This window comes from Bombina bombina, chromosome 3, assembly GCF_027579735.1.
Source record: "Bombina bombina isolate aBomBom1 chromosome 3, aBomBom1.pri, whole genome shotgun sequence".
Taxonomy (NCBI): domain Eukaryota; kingdom Metazoa; phylum Chordata; class Amphibia; order Anura; family Bombinatoridae; genus Bombina; species Bombina bombina.
In genome coordinates this window covers 738,776,024-738,795,704 of record NC_069501.1, presented here as the reverse complement: position 1 = coordinate 738,795,704, position 19,681 = coordinate 738,776,024, and the positions used below count along the sequence as shown (strand labels likewise).

The window sequence follows — 19,681 nt, the reverse complement described above, 5'->3', positions numbered from 1 at the left end:
CATTGTGTTTGCATGCATATTTATAATAATAAAGAAAATATTTTTTCCCCATAGATATTGACATTTGTAACTTCATACAAGTTCTGATAGTTCACTGGTTTAACATTTAAAGCGGCAGGATATTGGATGCCGGAGATTTGCGTTGGAGTTTAATTGTGTACCTTTTACTACAGAAATTATAATGATGATAATAATAATAAAAATGAAACTTTATTTTTTTTGACAAAGAGTAAGTGTGAATAGAAAAAGAGACAATGGTTTAAAAAAAATTCAATTTCTTTATTGTTGAGCTCATATATTGCATTTAAGATACAAAAACACATTTGCGTTGGAAATAAAGCTATATTTACTACACTGAATATACTGTACATTCTGTAGAAAGTTAATTACATTTGTATTTATAAACCACATGCTTATGTTAAATTTTTAAAATATCTGTAACCTACAAAACAAAATGTAATTTAACAGAAACAATTGGGCATGTTAAAGTACCTGCTTTGTTTTAATCATTGTCCATCTACCTCAACTGACATTTGCACAAGCTCTTATGACAGAAAATATATTAATATGTGATATATGTTCTAGTTTACATTTCTGACTGGTATATTAAACTGTATTTGCGTGAAAACAATTTAGAAATTTTTTTCAACATAGTTTATTTTGCTAAAGAAAACAAATATTGCAGTTAGTGATCCTTTATAGTGTCCGGTTTTGTTACTAACATGCAAAATGCAATATCTTACGAAGAGGAAATACTTTTGTGATGATGTCTATAAAACCAATTGCTTTTCAATTGCAGCTTCCTCATAAAATACACAATTTGATTAAATAAATTAAAACATGGAAGATGATCAAGTTATACATTGACTATTACTGTGCTAAAGGTGTATTAGTTTACATAATTAAACAGAATCTGAATGAATCATTTTGTTTCCAAGAAAGTAAGATAATGAATAAATCTTTGCCTCCAAAATATTTATTACAACATTGTGATAAATAATATAGACACTGCTTTTCTTAAAATACCAAGAACAGGGAGCCAGCTTCCCGAGATTTTATCCTATGAAGACAATGTCCTTTTTATATATTCATAAACCTGATAAATATAGAAGAAGCCTATCCTATAATATGTTTACTCCATATTAATCTCATGAAACTGAATTATTTCATACATATATTACATTAGAAGGCACTTGTAAATGGCAAGGTACTATAAAGCGCTAGCATGTTGCCTATGAAATGGATGACATGGTTTATTTGAGTAAATCGTGCTCAGCTGTCCTACTACCATTTGCCTGGTATTGATATTCCGCATTCATACCAATGGACGTAGCTGATGCGTGTCTGACCACCTATTTCACCAAACTCAACTGGCTGTTGTCGTACCGATCTGTAAAATCCTAGAATAAACAATGAAATGAAATAATATATTTACAAAGAATGACACAATTTATAATAATGGAGGTAAAAATAAATAAGATAAACTTAATTTAATTAAATGGTTTGAAAAGACAATATATATATATATATATATATATATATATATATATATATATATATATATATATATCACCTTCTATTTGACATTTAACAGATGGACAGATCAGAAATTCTAAATTCTTAGGTAAATGTTTACTAAAACAACTGTGTTTCAATGGATCTGTAAATGTAACTTTTAACAGAATAAAATGATTGCATGGATGGTTATATTCCAGCGAGTGTAGTGCCTTCATTTGATATGTTTGGATTACTACACTGGATAACTTATATTTGCTGTTGTAAGTGCACAAGTGTATTTTGGAGGAGCTGTTGCAAGCTATTTTGATAAATTAATGTTTATTACATCATTTTAAGTTCTTATACTCTGTTGTTTTCATTACAACAGTTTGATTTGATTATACAATGATATCATTCATGCTAATTAAAAACATGCATTTAATAATTAGAACTGTTGTACTGTATACAAATCTAGTGATCATATTTAGAAAAAAAGCGGAAAATGATACTTGCTGTTTCTAAACATTTAAATATGTAATCAGCATGCATAGAGAATTTCTGTATTATTTAAAAAAAAAAAAAATCTTCCAGACTTGCTGAATGATCATGTAATTCCTATAACAGGAGTTGAGTGTAAAGTTTGTTTCTTTCATGTAATTAGCAAGAGTCCATGAGCTAGTGACGTATGGGATATACATTCCTACCAGGAGGGGCAAAGTTTCCCAAACCTCAAAATGCCTATAAATACACCCCTCACCACACCCACAAATCAGTTTTACAAACTTTGCCTCCTATGGAGGTGGTGAAGTAAGTTTATGCTAGATTCTACGTTGATATGCGCTCCGCAGCAGGTTGGAGCCCGGTTTTCCTCTCAGCGTGCAGTGAATGTCAGAGGGATGTGAGGAGAGTATTGCCTATTTGAATGCAATGATCTCCTTCTACGGGGTCTATTTCATAGGTTCTCTGTTATCGGTCGTAGAGATTCATCTCTTACCTCCCTTTTCAGATCGACGATATACTCTTATATATACCATTACCTCTACTGATTCTCGTTTCAGTACTGGTTTGGCTTTCTACTACATGTAGATGAGTGTCCTGGGGTAAGTAAGTCTTATTTTCTGTGACACTCTAAGCTATGGTTGGGCACTTTTATATAAAGTTCTAAATATATGTATTCAAACATTTATTTGCCTTGACTCAGGATGTTAAACGTTCCTTATTTCAGACAGTCAGTTTCATATTTGGGATAATGCATATGAATAAATCCTTTTTTCTTACCTTAAAAATTTGACTTTTCCCTGTGGGCTGTTAGGCTCGCGGGGGCTGAAAATGCTTAATTTTATTGTGACATTCTTGGCGCGGACTTTTTTGGCGCAAAATTTTTTTCTGTTTCCGGCGTCATACGTGTCGCCGGAAGTTGCGTCATTTTTGACGGTTTTTTGCGCCAAAGGTGTCGGCGTTCCGGATGTGGCGTCATTTTGGCGCCAAAAGCATTTAGGCGCCAAATAATGTGGGCGTCTTTTTTGGCGCTAAAAAAATACGGGCGTCACTATTGTCTCCACATTATTTAAGTCTCATTATTTTGTGCTTCTGGTGGTTGCTAGAAGCTTGTTCACTGGCAATTTTTCCCATTCCTGAAACTGTCATCTAAGGAATTTGATCAATTTTGCTTTATATGTTGTTTTTTCTATTACATATTGCAAGATGTCCCACGTTGAAGCTGAGTCAGAAGATACTTCTGGAAAATCCCTGCCTGGTGCTGGAGCTACCAAAGTTAAGTGTATCTGCTGTAAACTTTTGGTATCTGTTCCTCCAGCTGTTGTTTGTACTGTTTGTCATGACAAACTTGCTAATGCAGATAATATTTCCTTTAGTACTGTTACATTACCTGTTGCTGTTCCGTCAACATCTAATACTCAGACTGTTCCTGATAACATAAGAGATTTTGTTTCTAAATCCATTAAGAAGGCTATGTCTGTTATTCCTCCTCCTAGTAAACGTAAAAAGTCTTTTAAAACTTCTCATTTTTCAGATGAATTTTTAAATGAACATCATCATTCTGATACTGATATTGGTTCTTCTGATTCAGAGGATTCTGTCTCAGAGGTTGATGCTGTTAAATCTTCATATTTATTTAAAATGGAATTTATTCGTTCTTTACTTAAAGAAGTCCTAATTGCATTAGAAATTGAGGATTCTAGTCCTCTTGATAATAAATCTAAACGTTTAGATAAGGTTTTTAAATCTCCTGTAGTTATTCCAGAAGTTTTTCCTGTCCCTGGTGCTATTTCTGAAGTAATTTCCAGGGAATGGAATAATTTGGGTAATTCTTTTACTCCTTCTAAACGTTTTAAGCAATTATATCCTGTGCCATCTGACGGATTAGAATTTTGGGACAAAATCCCTAAGGTTGATGGGGCTGTCTCTACTCTTGCTAAGCGTACTACTATTCCTACGGCAGATGGTACTTCCTTTAAGGATCCTTTAGATAGGAAAATTGAATCCTTTCTAAGAAAAGCTTACTTGTGTTCAGGTAATCTTCTTAGACCTGCTATATCTTTAGCGGATGTTGCTGCAGCTTCAACTTTTTGGTTAGAAGCTTTAGCGCAACAAGTAACAGATCATAAATCTCATAGCATTATTATTCATCTACAACATGCTAATAATTTTATTTGTGATGCCATCTTTGATATCATTAGAGTTGATGTCAGGCATATGTCTCTAGCTATTTTAGCTAGAAGAGCTTTGTGGCTTAAAACTTGGAATGCTGATATGTCTTCTAAGTCTACTCTGCTTTCCCTTTCTTTCCAGGGTAATAAATTATTTGGTTCTAAGTTGGATTCTATTATCTCAACTGTTACTGGAGGGAAAGGAACTTTTTTACCACAGGATAAAAAATCTAAAGGTAAATTTAGGTCTAATAATCGTTTTCGTTCCTTTCGTCACAACAAGGAACAAAAGCCTGATCCTTCATCCTCAGGAGCGGTATCAGTTTGGAAACCATCTCCAGTCTGGAATAAATCCAAGCCTTTTAGAAAACCAAAGCCAGCTCCCAAGTCCACATGAAGGTGCGGCCCTCATTCCAGCTCAGCTGGTAGGGGGCAGATTACCTTTTTTCCAAGAAATTTGGTTCAATTCCGTTCACAATCTCTGGATTCAGAACATTGTTTCAAAAGGGTACAGAATTGGCTTCAAGATAAGGCCTCCTGGAAAGAGATTTTTTCTTTCCCGTGTCCCAGTAAACCTAGCGAAGGCTCAAGCATTTCTGAAATGAGTTTCAGATCTAGAGTTGGCTGGAGTAATTATATCAGTTTCAGTTCTGGAACAGGGGCTGGGGTTTTATTCAAATCTCTTCATTGTACCAACATTCAAAATGGTAACTGTAAGGACTATCCTGCCTTTTTGTTCAGCAAGAGCATTATATGTCCACAATAGATTTACAGGATGCATATCTGCATATTCCGATTCATCCAGATCACTATCAGTTTCTGAGATTCTCTTTCCTATACAAGCATTACCAGTTTGTGGCTCTACCGTTTGGCCTAGCTACAGCTCCAAGAATTTTTACAAAGGTTCTCGGTGCCCTTCTGTCTGTAATCAGAGAACAGGGTATTGTGGTATTTCCTTATTTGGACGATATCTTGGTACTTGCTCAGTCTTCACATTTAGCAGAATCTCATTCGAATCGACTTGTGTTGTTTCTTCAAGATCATGGTTGGAGGATCAATTTACCAAAAAGTTCATTGATTCCTCAGACAAGGGTAACCTTTTTAGGTTTTCAGATAGATTCAGTGTCCATGACTCTGTCTTTGACAGACAAGAGACGTCTAAAGTTGATATCAGCTTGTCAAAACCTTCAGTCACAATCATTCCCTTCGGTACCTTTATGCATGGAAATTCTAGGTCTTATGACTGCAGCATCGGACGCGATCCCCTTTGCTCGTTTTCACATGCGACCTCTTCAGCTCTGTATGCTGAACCAGTGGTGCAGGGATTACACAAAGATATCTCAATATCTTTAACACCGATTGTACGACACTCTCTGATGTGGTGGACAGATCACCATCGTTTAGTTCAGGGGGCTTCTTTTGTTCTTCCGACCTGGACTGTAATTTCAACAGATGCAAGTCTGACAGGTTGGGGAGCTGTTTGGGGGTCTCTGACAGCACAAGGGGTTTGGGAATCTCAGGAGGTGAGATTACGATCAATATTTTGGAACTCCGTGCAATTTTCAGAGCTCTTCAGTCATGGCCTCTTCTAAAGAGAGAATCGTTCATTTGTTTTCAGACAGACAATGTCACAACTGTGGCATACATCAATCATCAAGGAGGGACTCACAGTCCTCTGGCTATGAAGGAAGTATCTCGAATTCTGGTATGGGCGGAATCCAGCTCCTGTCTAGTTTCTGCGGTTCATATCCCAGGTATAGACAATTGGGAAGCGGATTATCTCAGCCGCCAAACGTTACATCCGGGCGAATGGTCTCTTCACCCAGAGGTATTTCTTCAGATTGTTCAAATGTGGGGACTTCCAGAAATAGATCTGATGGCCTCTCATCTAAACAAGAAACTTCCCAGGTATCTGTCCAGATCCAGGGATCCTCAAGCGGAAGCAGTGGATGCATTGTCACTTCCTTGGAAGTATCATCCTGCCTATATCTTTCCGCCTCTAGTTCTTCTTCCAAGAGTAATCTCAAAGATTCTGAAGGAATGCTCGTTTGTTCTGCTGGTAGCTCCAGCATGGCCTCACAGGTTTTGGTATGCGGATCTTGTCCGGATGGCCTCTTGCCAACCGTGGACTCTTCCGTTAAGACCAGACCTTTTGTCGCAAGGTCCTTTTCTTTCATGTAATTAGCAAGAGTCCATGAGCTAGTGACGTATGGGATATACATTCCTACCAGGAGGGGCAAAGTTTCCCAAACCTCAAAATGCCTATAAATACACCCCTCACCACACCCACAAATCAGTTTTACAAACTTTGCCTCCTATGGAGGTGGTGAAGTAAGTTTGTGCTAGATTCTATGTTGATATGCGCTCCGCAGCAGGTTGGAGCCCGGTTTTCCTCTCAGCGTGCAGTGAATGTCAGAGGGATGTGAGGAGAGTATTGCCTATTTGAATTCAATGATCTCCTTCTACGGGGTCTATTTCATAGGTTCTCTGTTATCGGTCGTAGAGATTCATCTCTTACCTCCCTTTTCAGATCGACGATATACTCTTATATATACCATTACCTCTACTGATTCTTGTTTCAGTACTGGTTTGGCTTTCTACTACTTGTAGATGAGTGTCCTGGGGTAAGTAAGTCTTATTTTCTGTGACACTCTAAGCTATGGTTGGGCACTTTTATATAAAGTTCTAAATATATGTGTTCAAACATTTATTTGCCTTGACTCAGGATGTTCAACATTCCTTATTTCAGACAGTCAGTTTCATATTTGGGATAATGCATATGAATAAATCAATTTTTTTCTTACCTTAAAATTTGACTTTTTCCCTGTGGGCTATTAGGCTCGTGGGGGCTGAAAATGCTTCATTTTATTGCATCATTCTTGGCGCGGACTTTTTTGGCGCAAATTTTTTTTTTCTGTTTCCGGCGTCATACGTGTCGCCGGAAGTTGCGTCATTTTTTTTGACGTTTCTTTGCGCCAAAAGTGTCGGCATTCCGGATGTGGCGTCATTTTTGGCGCCAAAAGCATTTAGGCGCCAAATAATGTGGGCGTCTTTTTTTGGCGCTAAAAAATATGGGCGTCACTATTGTCTCCACATTATTTAAGTCTCATTATTTATTGCTTCTGGTTGCTAGAAGCTTGTTCACTGACATTTTTTTCCCATTCCTGAAACTGTCATTTAAGGAATTTGATCAATTTTGTTTTACCTATATGTTGTTTTTTCTATTACATATTGCAAGATGTCTCCGTTTGTCCCTGAGTCAGAAGCCACTTCTGGAAAAATGCTTAACTGAGTTTCAGTTCTACCAAAGCTAAGTTCATTTATTTTAAATGTTATAAATGTTTATCTCTAGCTATGGTTTGTAATAAGTTATTATGATATACTTTTACATGCAGATTCCATTAGTATTTATGCTTTATACATTTCCATTCTTAAGTGCAAGAAATGTTTAGAAGATTTATAAGAAATATTTTTTCTGATTAAGGCTATGTCTGACTTCGTGCCTTCTAATACGATTTTTAGGTCTTTTTCACTTCTTTTTTAATTATTGAAGTTTCAAATGACCAACAACATACTGATTTATCCTTCTCTGATGATGTTTTTTTCTCTTTCAGAAATTCTCTTCATCAGATATTGACACTAACAAATCTACTTTTTTATATAATTTTTTTATTATTAAAGTACATTTGTTCTTTGTTGAAGAGGTGTTGATTATTTTGGATATTAAGGTAACTAGTTCTTTAAGACTAGCTGACACTATTTCTGCCTTTTTATTTCTTCTGTGATTTCAGAGGTTTTCTTTCCAATTCCCCATACTAGGGAATGGAATAGGCTGAGAATTTTCTTTTATTTTTAAACTATATTCTTTGTCAGCAGTTAAATTCAATTTGGAGGGTTCTCCAATTTATTGGAGCTATCTCTACTCCTACTAATTATGCTATTGTTTTTATAGCAAAATAGTATTTATTTTCCTTTATATAGTTGTATCTTATTTTTGGAAAATTATTTAGTTTCAGGTACTTTTCTTGGTCCTGTGATATTGCAATTGCTTCATTTTTTCTGTTTACTTTAAGATCAAGTATCAGATCATGATTTATTTTAGCATTGTTAAGGGACAACATTTACTAGACTAGGTGCCGTTGCATTTGTCTTGTTGTTTTGCATTTTGCAAGTCCTCTGTTTTGACTGGTCCTTTAAACTGGACTATTATGCTAACAATTTCATTTGTGTCTTCATTTTATTGAATATATTCGCAAATGAGGGTTAATCTATGTCTTTAGCTATTTTAGCTAGAATAATTCTGTGATTTAAAAAAAAAAAAAAAAGAAAATCCATATTTCTTTTGTTCTAAGATAATCAATTATAATTGGATTCAATTCTTAACTGTTACTATGGGCTTCAAGATTGAGTTCTAAGACTAAAACTTTAAGCTTATACTAGTTTGGTTGTTCTTATTAAGGAACGAATCCTGAGTTCTTTCCCAAGTAACATGTTTTTAATTGGGGTTCGAAATTAGCTCCCTAATGTTGCGATGCACATGCCGTATTCCAGCTTGGCTGGTAAGGGGCAGGTTAAGACTTCTTTGAAATTTATTTGGTTCTATTTTGTCCAAATTTCTTTGATTTTATTCCAGTAAGGCTAACACTTTCTTTCAGTGTGTTTCTGTCCTATATATTTTGGATACTGTTGAGGCATGGCTGGGTACCCATGGGGTTCAAGCGCTGCTCAGACCATGGGGTTCCGTCTGTCGGTACCTTTAGTCTCTATTATTTCCTTCAGTTGCTATATATGCATAGAAGTTTTAACAGCATTGGATTCAATTCCCTTTGCTCATTTTCAATGGAAATATCCTTTCCAGCTTTTTATGAGTGTTGTTTCTTCAAGAACATGGTTGGAGGATCAATTAACCAATCAGTTTGTTGATTCCTCAGACAAGAGTAACCTTTTTTAGATTTCCGGATAGATTCAGTGTCCATGACTCTGTCTCTGTTGGTCAGGAGACGTCTGAAATTGGTTTCAGCTTATCGAAACCTTCAGTCTCAATCATTCCCTTCGGTAGCCTTATGCATGGAAATTCTAGGTTCTTATGACTGCTGCATTGGACGTGTTCCCCTTTGCTCATTTTCACATGCAACCTCTTCAGCTCTGTATGCTGAACCAGTGGTGCCGGGATTATACAAAGATATCTCATTTAATATCTTTAAAACTGATTGTTCGACACCCTCTGACGTGGTACAGACCACCATCGTTTAGTTCAGGGGGCTTCTTTTTTTCTTCCAACCTGGACTGTGATCTCAACAGGTGCAAGTCTGACAGATTGGGGAGCTGTATGGGGGTTTCTGACAGCACAAGGGGTTTGGGAAATCTCAGGAGGTGAGATTACCAATCAATATTTTGGAACTCCGTGCAATTTTCAGAAGCTCTTCAGTCATGGCCTCTTCTAAAGAGAGAATCGTTCATTTGTTTTCAGACAGACAATGTCACAACTGTGGCATATGTCAATCATCAAGGAGGGACTCACAGTCCTCTGGCTATGAAAGAAGTATCTCGAATACTGGTATGGGCGGAATCCAGCTCCTGTCTAATCTCTGCGGTTCATATCCCAGGTATTGACAATTGGAAAGCGGATTATCTCAGTCGCCAAACGTTACATCCGGGCAAATGGTCTCTTCACCCAGAGGTGTTTCTTCAGATTGTTCAAATGTGGGGACTTCCAGAAATAGATCTGATGGCTTCTCATCTAAACAAGAAACTTCCCAGGTATCTGTCCAGATCCAGGGATCCTCAGGCGGAAGCAGTGGATGCATTGTCACTTCCTTGGAAGTATCATCCTGCCTATATCTTTCTGCCTCTAGTTCTTCTTCCAAGAGTAATCTCCAAGATTCTGAAGGAATGCTCGTTTTTTTCTGCTGGTGGCTCCAGCATGGTCTCACAGGTTTTGGTATACGGATCTTGTCCGCATGGCTTCTTGCCAACCGTGGACTCTTCCGTTAAGACCAGTCCTTCTGTCACAAGGTCCTTTTTTACCATCAGGATCTCAAATCCTTAAATTTAAAGGTATGGAGATTGAACGCTTGATTCTTAGTCAAAGAGGTTTCTCTGACTCTGTGATTAATACTATGTTACAGGCTCGTAGATCTGTATCTAGGAAGATATATTATCGAGTCTGGAAGACTTACATTTCTTGGTGTCTTTCTCATCATTTTTCCTGGCATTCTTTTAGAATTCCGAGAATTTTTCAGTTTCTTCAGGATGGTTTGGATAAAGGTTTGTCTGCAAGTTCCTTGAAAGGACAAATCTCTGCTCTTTCTGTTCTTTTTCACAGAAGGATTGCTATTCTTCCTGATATTCATTGTTTTGTACAAGCTTTGGTTCGTATAAAACCTGTTATTAAGTCAATTTCTCCTCCTTGGAGTTTGAATTTGGTTCTGGGGGCTCTTCAAGCTCTTCCGTTTGAACCTATGCATTCACTGGACATTAAATTACTTTCTTGGAAAGTTTTGTTTTCTTTTGGCCATCTCTTCTGCTAGAAGAGTTTCTGAATTATCTGCTCTTTCTTGTGAATCTCCTTTTCTGATTTTCCATCAGGATAAGGCGGTGTTGCGAACTTCTTTTAAATTTTTATCTAAGGTTGTGAATTCTAACAACATTAGTAGAGAAATTGTGGTTCCTTCATTATGTCCTAATCCTAAGAATTCTAAGGAGAGATCATTGCATTCTTTGGATGTAGTTAGAGCTTTGAAATATTATGTTGAAGCTACTAAGAATTTCCAAAAGACTTCTAGTCTATTTGTTATCTTTTCCGGTTCTAGGAAAGGTCAGAAGGCCTCTGCCATTTCTTTGGCATCTTGGTTGAAATCTTTAATTCATCATGCTTATGTCGAGTCGGGTAAAACTCCGCCTCAAAGGATTACAGCTCATTCTACTAGGTCAGTTTCTACTTCCTGGGCGTTTAGGAATGAAGTTTCGGTTGATCAGATTTGCAAAGCAGCAACTTGGTCTTCTTTGCATACTTTTACTAAATTCTACCATTTTGATGTGTTTTCTTCTTCTGAAGCTGTTTTGGGTAGAAAAGTACTTCAGGCAGCTGTTTCAGTTTGAATCTTCTGCTTATAATTTAAACTTTATTTTGGGTGTGGATTATTTTTCAGCGGAATTGGCTGTCTTTATTTTATCCCTCCCTCTCTAGTGACTCTTGCGTGGAAGATCCACATCTTGGGTAGTCATTATCCCATACATCACTAGCTCATGGACTCTTGCTAATTACATGAAAGAAAACATAATTTATGTAAGAACTTACCTGATAAATTCATTTCTTTCATATTAGCAAGAGTCCATGAGGCCCACCCTTTTTTGTGGTGGTTATGTTTTTTTGTATAAAGCACAATTATTCTAATTCCTTATTTTTTATGCTTTCACACTTTTTTCTTATCACCCCACTTCTTGGCTATTCGTTAAACTGATTTGTGGGTGTGGTGAGGGGTGTATTTATAGGCATTTTGAGGTTTGGGAAACTTTGCCCCTCCTGGTAGGAATGTATATCCCATACGTTACTAGCTCATGGACTCTTGCTAATATGAAAGAAATGAATTTATCAGGTAAGTTCTTACATAAATTATGTTTTTCTATGCCATTCATTCTCTTCATCTATATGCCCTTGATGAAAATAGAGTTCACCATACAGAGCTTATAATCATAATCTTTTTGTATATTTAGTACTAGTAGATATATTTGTTGTTAAAGAGATATAGAAACACCAAGAAAAATATATCATTGATAGAATGATGTATTAAGAGCAAAATATTTTTAAAACAAAAATTTTCTTTAGAGAAAACTATACTAGCCAGTGTTTACTCAGTACACTTAGTACATAAAGTGGATTACTGTGCAGACGTAATCTGTATTAACCGAGCTGATAGCTAATGTTAAGCAATCGTTTCAAACTATTTAAAGACACAGTACTTGTGGTTTTCTAAAAAGTAGTTTATCATTTTACCTCTAACAAGATATTATGAATGTCACTCTAGTTACAACATAATTCACTTATCGTGAAATTGAAACAGAATTACACAGGAGGTGTGTTTTTAATCAAGTGTGTGAGCAGCAAGTCGCTCTCTTCAAATCTTGCTGTTTTTTTTTTATTAATTAATTAAAACTTATATTTTATAATTTATGTTTCAATATATACAGATAGTGCAAAAAAAGCTATCTTTTTTTCAGAGCTTATCCACATCTCCATGGTATTTGTTCTTATTTGTAATATATACATGTATTTTTCAAAGATATATTAGTTGTTTAAATATTGAAAAAATAAGGGTAACATTTTATTGTCTATAAAGCAGTGCGAACTGCTATATTGTAACTTTCTTTTTGTGCTATGGCCAATTAGAGACAGCTATATATGGCTTACTAGATTGTGTAACCAATGACTGCGGATTACAACTGTGTCTGCACTTCCACTTTTAACAGGAATTTGGGAAGCCCGCAATATTCAGAATTAAAATTACAAGAAAAGGGAACAAAATAAATAATACAAGTATACTGTAAAGTTGTTTTACTACATATAATTAAACATTTTATATTATTATCTCAAAGTGTTTAATGTCTCACAAGAGCAAGAACGGAAAAAAATGTACTAGCCAATACACCAGTTTATTTATACTCAAAATTATATTGTATGAAAACCCATACAAAATGCACCAATCTCTGTGTGTCTTATGCTTTGTTTCCCAAATATTTGCCTAAATAACATGTGAACTAAAACTCGCAGGAAATGAGGGAATGCAAAGTCTTCTGGGCGACTCAAGGTAGTAATGAATGTCACTTTGAATTTGAGAAACTTGTCAGTAGGATCGTATTACAGTGCACTTAAAGGGACACTGTACCCAAAGATTTTCTTTTGTAATTCAGAAAGAGCATGCAATTGTAAGCAACTGTCTAATTTACTCCTATTATCAATTTTTCTTCATTCTCTTGCTATCATTATTTGAAAAAGAAGGCATCTAAGCTTTTTTTTGGTTTCAGTACTCTGGACAGCACTTTTTTATTGGTGGATGAATTTATCCACCAATCAGCAAGGACAACCCAGGTTGTTCACAAAAATGGGCCGGCATCTGAACTTACATTCTTGCATTTCAAATAAAGATACCAAGAGAATGAAGAAAATTTGATAATAGGAGTAAATTAGAAAGTTGCTTAAAATTTCATGCTCAATCTGAATCACGAAAGAATTTTTTTGGGTACAGTGTCCCTTTAAAGGGATAGTAAAGTCAAAATTAAACTTTCATGATTTGGATAGAGCACGCCATTTTAAATAACTTTCCAATTTACTTCTCTTATCAAATTTGCTTTGTTCTCTTTTTTTATTTTATTAAAGAGTAAAACTAAGTAGGCCCAAAAGAGCTAAGGAGCGTGCACGTGTCTTTGGTACTCAAAGGCAGCAGTGTTTTGCAACATTATTTGTTATACAATGTTGCAAAACACTGCTGCCATAGAGTACTTAAGACACATGCACACCCCTGAGCTCTTATGAGCCTACCTAGTTTTACTCTTCAATAAAAGATACCAAAGGAACAAAGCAAATTTGATAACAAATAAATTGGAAAAAATTTTAAAATCGCATGCTCCATCTGATTCATGAAAGTTTAATTTTGACTTTACTGTCCCTTTTACATTGAAAGAATAGTTTTTATATAGTAGGAAGAAACATACAGCCAAGTTCATACTCGTAACAATTTAAATTTGAATAAATATGTGGTATAAGTGTCCAATAAATAAACGTCTAATCTTACAGCTTCTTGCCTCATGTATTAATGTAATTAGGACGTGTATTACCTTTTTTGGTGCTTAGCTGTTCTGGTAACAGTTGCTGTCCTGTTCTTCCATCTAGAAATGAATCTACAAACTGGCAGTGGTCTTCTCCATATCCTGACTGATCTCCTATGTTATAAAATGTCCCTACAAGAAAAATCACAAAATGTAAAAATATACCAAATTTGTAATTATCGAAGAACAACATTTTATAGTATGACATTCAACTTTTTCTTCTATTTCATATATTTCATGTTTATTTTCAACGTATTGCCTGTGAATGAATTATATTTAGCATGCGCTTTGTGAAACCATAATCTTTCAACAAAGGAACTCATATATATATATATATATATATATATATATATATATATATATATATATATATATATATATATATATATATATATATATATATATATATATAATATTAAATATTTCTATTGGAGGCAAGATTCAGTTCACAGTCAATCAATCTTTCAATCTTTGGAGACCATTTCAGTGTAAAACTACAAGGGTTGTCACCAGTTTTCCCTCTAAGACCAGTTTTGTGAGCGGTCCAGCAGTGAAACAGTTAATAAGGGAACCTCACCTTGTGTAGTGGGTCCTAATTGCTCTAATTAACTGTTTCACTGCCGGGCCACTCACAAAACTGTCCTTAAAGGGAACACTGGTTGTCACTGGGTATGAGTAGAATGTGATTTATTACCAGGTTAGAAGTTCAACCTGAATATTTGCTAAAATCTAGCCAAATGACTGGTTCAAGAAGGGCAATAAATATTAATGTTGTTAATATAATATAAATAGAATCAGTGGTTACCTGAAAGTGAATCGCTGAGGTATATCTTGTATCTCAGAGAATTACACAACTGGATACCTACAAATTTCTTGTACCACGTTCTCTTCACAAATTGTTTTCCTTTGCATTCTGAATAGGAATCTGACTTAAACTTAATTTCTGTCCAGATAGCATCTTTTCCTCCTAGAAAAAGTAAAAGAATAAAACAAAGTTATACAAAGTTATTGGTGAATCATCCTTAGAAATAGTATTCAAAGGGGTAGATTTATCATAGTGCGAGCTGACATGATACGATGCAGTGAATCATGTCCGCTGCACATCGATAAATGCCAACAGCATACGCACCAGTTCTTGTGAACTGCTGGTGCAATGTCGCCTCCTGCAGATTTGTGGCCGCTAGCAAGTTATGTAGCAGAGCAGTCTTTAGCTTGATAGATCGGCCCCATAATATGAACTATTTAGTTAAGCACGGGGCATTTTCGACAATAAATTATTATTATTTTTTTTTTGGGGGGGGGGGGGGGGGAATTCAGACTAATATTTTTTATTTAAAAATGTATTGCATTTGCAGGATTTACCAGTATGGTGTACAGTAAGTTTGTACAACTGAAGTCAATGTTTTTTCTACCTAAGAACTTTATATTTTCTATATTTGTCTGTGAAATACTGAAAGCAATAAAACACCCATTAATATATTATATTCTCTCAATGTATTAGGATTCCAACTTGTTTATCTGGTTAAAATACTTTTGTAATTTATTTATTTATTTTGCAGGACATATCAAAATGCCTTAGAGGTTGTTGTTTTTTTTCATGAATGGTCCTGGCCTGAACTAGAAAATGCATTTGTTTCTCTACCAATAGGGCTGTTGGAGTTGTTCTTATCAGAAAATAAATGACCAAGAGAACAAATCAACTTTGATAATAGAGGTTAACTGGAAACTAAGTTGTATACATTTGCATGTCCTCTAAACCATAGAAGTTTAATTTTGACTTCACTGTCTCTTTTAATGTTTTTCAGGCAAAAATATTTTCACTATATTACAGATTTTTTGAGCACAGGCTGCACTTTACACCTTTTTATATAGGAAAAACACAAATTTCCTTTACATGTGCATAACAGAAATACATGACAAGAGTACATTTTCTCTCTGATGTGAGACTTCAGTAACATTGCTGACGTAGTCTTGGAATGCACCTCCTGTCAAGTCATTAAATTTTATATGCGTTATTTAAGCTCTGTGGATATACTTTGACATTTCTTAGGAACATTTAGTTATTAGCTACAGAATTATAAGGGAAAAAAAAGAAATAAAATATCTGACATGTTGATGTCTATTTGTTCTTTTCATGTCTGGTAAAAGAAATCTAAACAAAAAAAATCTGTTTTTTTCTTGATAAAATTGAATCAAAATTGTGGAGAAAAGAACTTCTAAATTTGTGTTTGCATTGCAGTTTGCCTCTAACCACACTCAGATGCTTTATGTGGTACATGAATAGATTCCCTGCTTATCTGCAACCTATTCACTGCATATCAGTTCTCTCTCCATTCCTGTAACTCTCTTTTGGTATGTGTATATGTACTGTATATTGAGCAAAATGATTTTAGGTTGTTAATTTAGTCCTGCATTTGTTGTAATGTTATCCAAATGTCTTCTAATGTTTTCTTAATTGTCATGTGGACTCAGCTGACTGCCCTGCCTATATATTTAATATTAGCTTGGGCTGTGCATTGAACTGGGGGTTCATTGCCTGGGCAGTGTGCATTGTTACAATAACATATGTTCACATTTCTGAAGTGAACATTGTATAAGTGAGGCACTAAGATAAGAATTATACAAGAATTAAGTGAACATTTTATAAGTGAGGCACTAAGATAAGAATTATACAATAATTCAACAAGGATTGGACAAGGGGCAAGACATAAGGCAAGTACGTTAGTAATATTATGTTTTATGTATCTCATTGTTTCCTTATGCAAGTGCTGCTGTAATATTGTGTCTTATGTGTTTAATTGGTTCCCACTTTTGTAAAAATGCTGAATATCTTCATATTCCTTTTTGCTACCTCTTGTCTCTATAACAAACTACACTATTCAATTAATCCTTCTCCCCCTCCACCTGCACTGTTCATTAGCCCATCCCTCTTAAACTCACCTTACTTTTGTACTCATGAACTTTACCTATTCCTAAACACTCTCCCCCCTGCACCTCTTCTCAAAAACAGTCTCATTACTGCAAATCTGTATCTCATTTAATGTCACTCTCCCACTTGCTTATACTAACTGCTGGTGACATCTCCCCTAATCCTGGTTCCCAACAGCTTCCTAGCTGTGCACATCCATGTGTACCGTTCCATAGACCCAGAAAACAAAACTCTGGTAACCTTACTAACATTCCTTTTGCATCTAAAGCCACTACCCCTTTCACTTGTGCACTCTGGAACTCTTGCTCTGCTTGCAACAAGCTCACTTCTATACATGACCTCTTTATCTCCCACTCCCTCAACCTTCTGGCTCCTAACAGAAACCTAGGTCTCTCGCCTAGACACAGCATCAACTGCTGCTCTGTCACATGGAGGTCTCCACTTCAGCCACACTAGGTCTGGTACTTTCCTCTTGTTGCACCTTTCAACAAATACATACCATCTCTTACCTCACATTTTCCTCATCTGAAACCCACATGATTCGCTTATTCTCTCCCCTCTCTATACGTGTTGCAGTGATATACCGACCCCCTGGCTCCTCAACACAATTTCTAGATCACTTGGCTCCCTGGTTACCTTATTTCCTTTCCTCAGACACACCTGCCCTCATTCTTGGCAACTTCAACATCCCTCCTGACAATCCCACTGCCTCCTCTGCAAAACAACTTCTGTAACTCACTTCCCCTTTCGGTTTGTCACAATGGACGGACTCTCCCACTCACAAAGACGGTCACTCCCTTGACCTGATCTTTAGCTATCAATGCACTATTTCAAACTTCACAAACTCCCCTTTTCGTCTTTTTGAAAACCATCTCCTTACTTGCAACATATCATCCCTCCCTACAACACTCCCTTCTACACCTCACAGCAAACTTCGCAGACTTCACAGAAGCATTATGTCATTAGATCAGCAACAGCTTGCTAATTCCCTCAAACCTCTCATCCATTGCCTCCTTTTCCTGCCCTGACCAATATATCTGCCACTATAATTCCACCCTTACCTCCATCTTTGACAATCTCACACACTCATCCTCAGCCCTGGCATACTACTCTGATACGGTACCTACGCAGATGTTCCCGTACTGCTGAGTGTCACTGGAGAAAATCTTCCTTACGAATTCATCTTGAACTAATACTATTCTGCCCTTCTCTACTCTTATCTCTACTATTTCTTCAAACCCAAAACGTCTGTTCTCCACTTTCAATACTCTTCTCCGCCCAGCCCCAACTCCTAATACAACAGCTCAAGACTTTGCCAGACACTTCAATAACACAATCGACTCCATCAGAAATGAAATCAGCTCTCAACATACTTCCATTCTCTCACCCCCTTGCAATCAACCACAACCCACATAGGCATAAACTTAGCTCTTTCTCCCCTGTTACTGAGGAAGAAGTTTCTGCACTTATACTGCGCTCTCAACTCACTACCTGTCCACTTGACCCTATCCCCTCACAGCTACTCCCCTCCTTCTCTTCTACCATAACCCCTATACTCACACACATTTTCAACCTCTCCATCAGCACCTGTATATTTCCCTCATCCCTGAAACATGCACTGGTCACACCTATCCTCAAAAAACCTTCTCTTGATCCATCCTCCCCATCTAACTACCACCCTATTTCCCTACTCCCTCTTGCCTCAAAGCTTCTCGAAAAGCTAGTATATGCACACCTATCCCTTTTCCTTACATTAAACTTCCTCCTTGACCAACTGCAATCTGGATTTTGTCCCAATCACTCCACAGAGACAGCAATCGTTAAAGTTACCAACGACCTACTTACAGCAAAATCCAAAGGCCACTTCTCTCTGCTTATCCTCCTTGATCTGTCCACAGCCTTTGATACTGTTGACCACCCTCTTTTGCTTCAAACCCTCCAATCCTTTGGCATTTGTGATACAGCCCTCTCATGGGTCTCTTCCTACCTGTCAAACCATAAATTTAGTGTAGCCTTCTCTGGGGCCTCCTTTGCCCCGTCACCACTTTCGGTCAAGGTACCGCAAGGCTCTGTCCTCGGTCCCCTTCTCTTCTCAATCTACACTTCATCATTAGGTTCCCTAATAAAGTCCCACAGGCTCTAATATCATTTGTATGCCAACGACACCCAAATCTACTACTAACCTGTGTCACTTACTGTCTTTCTCACAACTCTTCCTGGCTGTCCTCTCACTACCTCAAGCTAAATCTCTCCAAAACTAAGCTCCTTATTTTCCCCCCTTCTTCCAAAGTCTCCACCCCCAATCTCTCTATAACTGTCGAAAACTCAACCATTACCCCTACTCTGCATGCCCGATGTCTTGGGGTCACATTTGGCTCAGATCTTTCTTTCACTCCTCACATTCAGTCATTGGCTAAATCCTGTCGTTTCCACCTTAAAATCATCTCTATAATTAGACATTTCCTTACACAATACACAACTAAGATTTTAATCCACTCTCTCATCCTTTCCCGCCTCGATTACTGCAACTCTGTCCTCTCTGGTCTCCCCAGCTGCCACCTAGCTCCTTTACAATCCATAATGAATGCCTCTGCCATGCTCATTTTCCTTACACGTCGCTCTTCATCTGCTGCACCTCTCTTCCAATCCCTTTACTGGATTCCTCTTGCCTCTAGGATTAAACACAACATTCTCACTCTGACATACAAAGCCCTCAACTGCACTGCTCCCCCCTATATCTCGATCTTGTTTCCAGATACTC

At 36.7% G+C, this 19,681-nt stretch overlaps 1 protein-coding gene across 1 annotated transcript in view; it reads right to left on the bottom strand.

Annotated features, from left to right (window-relative positions):
* Nucleotides 1-258: 258 nt before the first annotated feature.
* Nucleotides 259-19,681, bottom strand: part of ABI3BP (ABI family member 3 binding protein) — a 533,245-nt gene continuing 513,822 nt past the window's right edge. Inside the window, exons 69-71 of the mRNA XM_053707567.1 lie at nucleotides 14,797-14,958; nucleotides 14,001-14,123; nucleotides 259-1,400 (exon numbers count right to left, since the gene is read on the bottom strand). Coding sequence (XP_053563542.1) covers nucleotides 1,285-1,400; nucleotides 14,001-14,123; nucleotides 14,797-14,958 — 401 coding nt within the window. The 3' untranslated portion in view covers nucleotides 259-1,284. The remainder of the gene's footprint in view (nucleotides 1,401-14,000; nucleotides 14,124-14,796; nucleotides 14,959-19,681) is intronic.